The sequence below is a fragment of the Pipistrellus kuhlii genome, unplaced genomic scaffold, assembly GCF_014108245.1.
Source record: "Pipistrellus kuhlii isolate mPipKuh1 unplaced genomic scaffold, mPipKuh1.p scaffold_m20_p_1, whole genome shotgun sequence".
In the NCBI taxonomy this organism is placed as follows: domain Eukaryota; kingdom Metazoa; phylum Chordata; class Mammalia; order Chiroptera; family Vespertilionidae; genus Pipistrellus; species Pipistrellus kuhlii.
The window spans coordinates 40,828,633-40,835,678 of NW_023425404.1; the positions used below are offsets into that span (position 1 = coordinate 40,828,633).

Sequence of the window (7,046 nt, forward strand, 5' to 3'; positions counted from 1 at the left end):
TTATATTTGTAAGGTCACCTCCTGGATTGCAGTACAATCTGCACAGTCTGCATGGGAATTATTTAAACTTAAACATATAAAATCGGGTGTTCTGCTGGCTGGTTTGTTGGTGGAGAGTATGGTTTCAAACCATTATGGGAAATCTTTTCTTTGGGGCTGGTAGTTTTCTCCGAAGAGGAAATCTGCATTCTAGTTGGGAATGGTAGGATGAAGAGTGATTCCTCTGGCTCCTGGGACTATGGATTCCTTTCCTCAGTTTATGGACTTTTATTAATTTTTAAATTTTACTTCTGTTTCTCGTGTCTGCCCTTTGTTGTTGATGGTGTTTGATCACAAGTTTACATTGTGTCCATTTCAGAGTTAACCTTAAGCCACTGTGTAAGGATAGGTATCTGTTGTCTGAGTTAATTGAAAAAGCATTTAGACTTATCAGCAGTCTTTGTGCTTCATTTTTACCTTTTCTGTACTGAATATTGTACTGAATTCCTTCAAATACCAGATTTCTTCGGTTGCCTGGATAAATTGATTCTCTTCTTACCCTTCCCACTCAGATGTTGTGTTGTAACTTCCTCCACACTATGAAGTCAGTTTCCAGTCCTCCAGCCATTTTCCATTTAAAAATTTGTTGAAATCTCTTTGACAATAAGTTTGCTTTGGTGTTTCCTTGGTCTTTATGAGTGAAAATTGTTTCTTTCTTTGCCCTCACTGTAGCAAGGTTTTGGAAAAGTGAGGAAATAAGTGTATGTGATTAATATACCATTATCGCAGGCTTGTTTAGTCATTATACTGGCTAAGAGCTAGATCTGGATTTTCATCTGTATCACTTATTGTGGTATTGCTTTAGTTCTCTACTTAACCTGTGAAGTCTTATTTTTCATTTGTAAAAATAGAATTTATGATATCTAATATGAGAATTAAATGAGATAGTGAATATAAAGTTCTTAACATACTACATGCATTATATGTGCTTATTAATTGATAATTCATAAACTGTTTGGCTGGCCTCTTAAAACTGAGGTTTTATTATATTCCTTAATATAATTCCTCTCCTTATAAAAGATTGGAAATAATCAAAATATTGAATTTGTCTATCATTTATTATTACTTAGTTTGACAATGGAAGGGTTACTGTGACTCATATGAAATGATAATTTTCACAAATGTTTGTATTTAAGTGTCTATACTTAATATGTTTATATAAGAAATAGTATGAATACAACTTGTTCAAATATAAGTTGTCTAAAATTGTAACTAGTTTTCTATTCCAGTAAAATGAATTGAAAGTTGAAAATTCATGTATAACTTTAGACTTACCTCAAATTTAACTATAGTATGATTATTCTTAGGTGTCTGCAGTAGGTTGGTTTCAGGACCTTACTCCCATCCCCAAGGATACCAAAGTGCATGGATGTTCAAATCCCTTATATAAAACAGTATAAAATATTGCATACAGTTGGCCTTCCACATCCCTGGATTCCCAACTGCAGATTGAAAATACTGTTTTTAATCCAAAGTTGGTTGAATCCACCGAAATGAAACCAAGGAATTTAGAGTGCCGACTATATATTTATTGAAGAAAAATATGCATTTAAATGAACCTGCACAGTTTAAACCCGTGTTGTTCAAGGAATTGTGATTGTAATTATGGTCCATATTTGAAACAGAATCTAAAGAAACCAGGTATTTTTATAACTGGATAACTGTTTCATGACTTTGATTCAGAAACTTGTGGTACAAAGAATTTTGTATAGGTTTCTTTAAAAACAATTTTAAAAATTATACTTTTGATAATGAGAATTATCCTAGTTTGTATTTTTAATTAAAAATTATTTTTCTAGTTCCTTGATATATAAGATTGCACACTTAAATTTCTTTTATCCAGAAAGGTTAGTATAATAAAAGTAGTTTAAGCTGATCCATGATGATAAATTATTATTTATCATTTCAGGAAATTGTAAGACCTAATATTGCTGAAGGAGAAACAAAAACATCAAATTCTGAAAGGTAAATATAAGGACAAATTGAATCTCTAATCCAAGTATGTGTATAAAATGACACTTGAGTTGTATTATTGTAGTTAAATAAAGGAGTAAATACTTGAATATGTTATTGATTTTAATAATGACAATTAAAATGAATTTTTGAAATTTTAATATAGCAAAATTATATTACAGATCCCTAATTTTGAAAAACTCTTATACATGTAGAGTATAAAATTGTTTTAAAAGTTTTAAAGTACTAAGTAGTAAGTAAAATTTAACAGATTTTTATTGCCAGTATTAAATGAAAACAGTTAAAATTAGCTACAAGTTACAACATGGGGATAATTATCACAAATAGGTAATTTTAAAATCTCTTCTTTTTTAAGTATTTTTAAAAAGCTTAAAGCTACTTATTTATTTGGTGGCATCTCAACTTAAAGTTTCAAAATTTAGAAATTGGTTTTTAATAATTTAATGCTCAGATAGAACACTAAAAACACAAGACATTCACAATCTTTGAGTAAAAGAATTCCAACTTTCTTATGAGAACTCTTTCCAGATAAACATAATTTTATTTTACCTTTAAATTAAATAATTTCTCCATTTTTAGCTTTCTACTCTATATCTTATAGTAGATTGCTTGTTAATCTCATGAGATTAATCTATTGCTCTTAAAAAAATTATGGAATAAGGTTTTATGAAAGGTCTTAACTTAGCATTTTACATAGAATCCTGTAGGGGAGGGAGAAGAGTTTACTAAAATTTAACTAGAGAGAAAAAGCAGACTAGTCACTTCTGAATTATTTAACATTTTTGTAAGTTGTAGTTAGTCCAAAAAGAGCTGAAGAAAAATAATAATTATACCACTCTAAATGAGGAAAAGTAATTTTTTTTCAGATGATGTAATTGACCTATAAGAGACAAAAAAAGTGAGCTAACATTCTTTTCTATATACCAATAACATCTTTTTTATATACCAGTTACAAAATATAATGGGCAAGAGTAAATTCACAATATTAACAAAAATGAGAAATATGTAAAATCTAAAGAAAAACCTAAAATTTACTGAGATAGAAAGTAATGTATTAATAACTTGCATGGTATGCCATTTGCAAATTAAGTTGTGGGTTTAATGAACACTTAGTTGAAAATTCCAATAACATTTGGTTTGGAAACTGACAAAGTTTAAGGTTCTGATTTCTCTATTTATTAATAACACAATTTATATAATTATTACCCTATTGTTAGTATTAAGATTGTTTACGTACTCACTATTACAACATTATTTTAATGGACATCCTTGTACAAATATCCTTTACACTTTTAAATGATTAGATTTAGAATAGCAGTATAATGAAGGCGGTTTGCTCTATTAAATAACAAAGCACATTGTAAAATGTATAATTGTTAAGACTATGTCGTATTGGCTCAAGAATGGTGTGAAGACAGATCAGCACAAAATGCCTTGCAGAGAAATAACCTTCCTGTATAATAGGTAATATGCAAATTGATTATCACACCCTTGCACAAGATGGCTGTCTCCTGTGGTCACAAGATGGCCCCTCATGTGGTCACAAGATGGCTGCACCCATGTGGTCACAAGATGGCCACCACAAGATGGCCAGCCAGCAGGATAGGGCAGTTAGGGATGACCAGGCCAGCAGGGGAGGGCAATTGGGGGCAATCAGGCTGGCAGGGGAGAGCAGTTGGGGGTAATTGGCTGGCAGGGGAACAGTTAGGCATCGATCAGGCTGGCAGGGAAGTGGTTAGGGGATGATCAGGCTGGCAGGCAGAAGCGATTAGGGGCAATCAAGCAGGCATGCGGTTGGGAGCCAGCAGTCCTGGGTTGTGAGAGGGTGCAGACTGGGCTGAGGGACCATCCCTCCCAACCCCCGTGCCCGAATTTTGTGCAGCAGGCCTCTAATATAAATATAATTTAGTTAATAATTAATATTTGATACCATTGGTTTGATATTTGTCATTAGGGAAAAGTCTAAATTCTGGGTAGATTGATATAAGAAATAAGACTTGTGTTATCATTAATTTTCACTAAAATAAGCATTGTTACATCTAGATAAGGGGCTAGAGATCCTTAGAAGTCTTTTGTTTCTAATGTTTTATTATTTACTAGATAGTTTCTATTAACATATAAGGGTAAGAGTAAACACATAGACACACACTCAAACATACATATACAAACATGCACACACATCTATGAATATATGCATGTATATTTACATATACTTTTCAGGAATATTTTTGTGTTTTCTTTAATTAGATTGTTAAAAATTAGGAAAATATTTGTGAATGCTTATCAGATTTTGCATAGGAAAAGTCTGTAACCATAAGAGGACATATAAGTCATAAAAGAAAAATAGTTATTTTTACATACTGTATTTATTTCTTATTTAAAGTACTCTTAGAAATTAATAACAAAGCATAAATTTTAACCAAAAACAGGCAAGATTCTGGAGTTTTTCATTCTTGCCTCAGAAAATGGCCATGTCCTAAATTGTAATATGGCAAGAACCGTGAACCCGTTTGTTTTTCCTCTCCTTTTTGGTGTGCAAGTGGGCCTTGGCTTTTTTTTTTTTTTTTTTTTTTTTTTTTTTTTTTTTTTTTTTTTAATTAGAGCATGTCTTTATTTTGATAATGTTAAAAATATTGTATTATAAAGCAATAGATAATAAATGGCCTTATCTTTTCAGTAAACATGACAAAACTTCTTCAGAGGAAAAAAGTGGATGTGATGCAAATGCATGTGAAGGCTCATCAGCAACAAAAAATGAAGAAAGCATAATAGTTCCAGATAAGGAAAACGATACCTGTCTTGAAGACAAGGAAACTGGCTCAAAGAATATCTTCAGTTATATTTCAAATACTGGTAAAGATAAAGTGGAAAAGGAAAAACAAATAGAACACATAGATCAGGAAACAGAGTTGAAGATGTGCCAAAGTTCAGAAAACATAATTTCATGTGATCAGATTAAAGATGAAAGCTCCAATGAAACTAGGTTTTCTTCAAAGAATATTAAGGATTTGCGGTTAGCATCTGGTGATGTGAGCATTGATCAATTTTTGAGAAAAAGAGATGAACCTGAATCTGTTAGTTCTGATGTTAGTGAGCAAGGCAGTGTTCATCTGGAGCCTTTGACTCCGTCAGAGGTACTTGAGTATGAAGCCACAGAAATTCTTCAGAAAGGTAATGGGGATCCTTCAGCCAGGTCTGATGAAGTAGTGTCTGATCAAAAAGATGATATTCCTGGAGAAAACAGCCCTCGCACAGCAGAGACAACAGTAGACCTGGCAGATGAAAAGGAAAGAAGTTGAAATTAGTTGTCAGTCTCAGTTTTAGTGTATCAATGGTACAGGCATTCAGATCAGTACTAGCAGGTGAGCTCAGTAGAGTTCAGAGATAGAAAAATGTGAGGCAGTCATTCATACATTTTATTTGTATGTTCAACCTAGGTTATTACAGAAATCAGTTCAATAATAGCATGATTAGTTTGAGTTTCCAAGAGGTTTTAAAACATAAATAGAAAAGCTTCATTTAACAGTTCTCAAGGAAATGGAACTTGGTTGCCAGTATGAATTTATTATTAGAATATTATTTATGTTTATAAAGCAATGAAACTTCCATCAATCCTAAGCTAAAAATCCTTATTACCTTTATATTCTTCTCAATTAACTTCAAAGAATAAATTTGGGAACCATATATGTTTTGGGAATTTTAAACTAATGACTAATTGGCATTGTTAATAAAGCTTTATTTGGAGTATGATGCTGGTAAATGCATAGAGTGTGAAGTTAATGAATCTATTGAGAATTTTGATACACTTAAACAATTTTGGATTTAATATAACATTCCAGACTGTCAGAAGCATGTAAACAGAATATTTGAATCTGTGAACCTCCATACATGTATTAGTCTGCCAGGCTGTAAGCTTACCTTAATTAAACTTTCAGTGAAAGTGAAATTATTAAAACATAAATTTATATTTGTATTTTTGTCAATGTGAGCTGTGCAGAAATCCCTTGATGTTGCTAGTTGTATAAAGTTGAAACCCATTGTTAAAACTCCTGTAGTTATTATGCTTTTAATGTTGTTTTACTGATCTTTAGAAATAGACCCATAAAAATGGTCTGGAAACCAAACCAAAGTATGGAATAATGTAGATATTGTAAAGCAGTCAACTGAAAACATGTCCTGGCATGAATCCAGCCATGTTTAAGTGACATTTTCTTTCATTGTAAAATAGAAACTTCAAATGGGACCTAAAGCAGTGATGTAAAAAATTGTTTTGGGATACTTAGTCTAATTTATCCATAAGATGGCTGCTAAGTTGATTTCTCAGTTGTTTTTAATCATCTAGAAAATAATAGATTTAGAAATGAGTAAATGAATAACTGTAGTTTGCTTTGAAGTACTAATAAACTTTTATTTAAAATGTTACATTTTTATTTCTTAAAATGTGCTTTGAATCTTTAAATTTTGTTTCACTGAATATTAAATGTTTTAAATGTCTGTTAAAATCTGCTGTATATAGTAGTTTTTAAGTAAATATTTCCAATAAAAATATGAACCTGAATAATTTTTATTTCTCAGAAAACTGCTTGAATAAGTTTACCTTTGGCGCCTTTAGAAACTATATTTGTTTAAGGAATTTTCATGTTAGTGGTAGGATTTTATTCTGTATTTTTAATTGGTGTATTATATATCATAAATTAATACTTAAAATACAGGGGAAAATGCTGCTAATATTTATAGAGAATGGACTTGTTTGCTGAATCCTTTCACTTCAAGAGATATATTATTTAATATTACAGTTTTCTATCTGCTCAGTACATTAAAGAGGCTAAATGGCAAAATATATTAACGTATTTTCTTGAATATTTGGGAGATAGAGGTATAAATATTTTCACTTTTTCTGCACCTAAGCAAAAATAGGGAAGAAAGAATCCATTAACTGTCACTCTTAACCTTGTTGAAACATACATCTATATAGCAGAAAAGATTTGGGGAGTAATTTAAATCTTAGAAGACCAGGGAGTAGATAAAAGTTT

The 7,046-nt window shown here is 31.2% G+C and overlaps 1 protein-coding gene across 6 annotated transcripts in view; it reads left to right on the forward strand.

The window, feature by feature from the left end:
* ZNF280D (zinc finger protein 280D) overlaps positions 1–6,435 on the forward strand; it is an 89,147-nt gene extending 82,712 nt beyond the window's left edge. For all 6 annotated transcript variants that reach the window (XM_036441032.2, XM_045582251.1, XM_045582235.1 and 3 more), the window contains 2 exons: positions 1,949–2,004; positions 4,691–6,435. In XM_036441032.2, coding sequence (XP_036296925.1) covers positions 1,949–2,004; positions 4,691–5,312 — 678 coding nt within the window. In that variant the 3' untranslated portion in view covers positions 5,313–6,435. The remainder of the gene's footprint in view (positions 1–1,948; positions 2,005–4,690) is intronic.
* Positions 6,436–7,046: the final 611 nt, after the last annotated feature.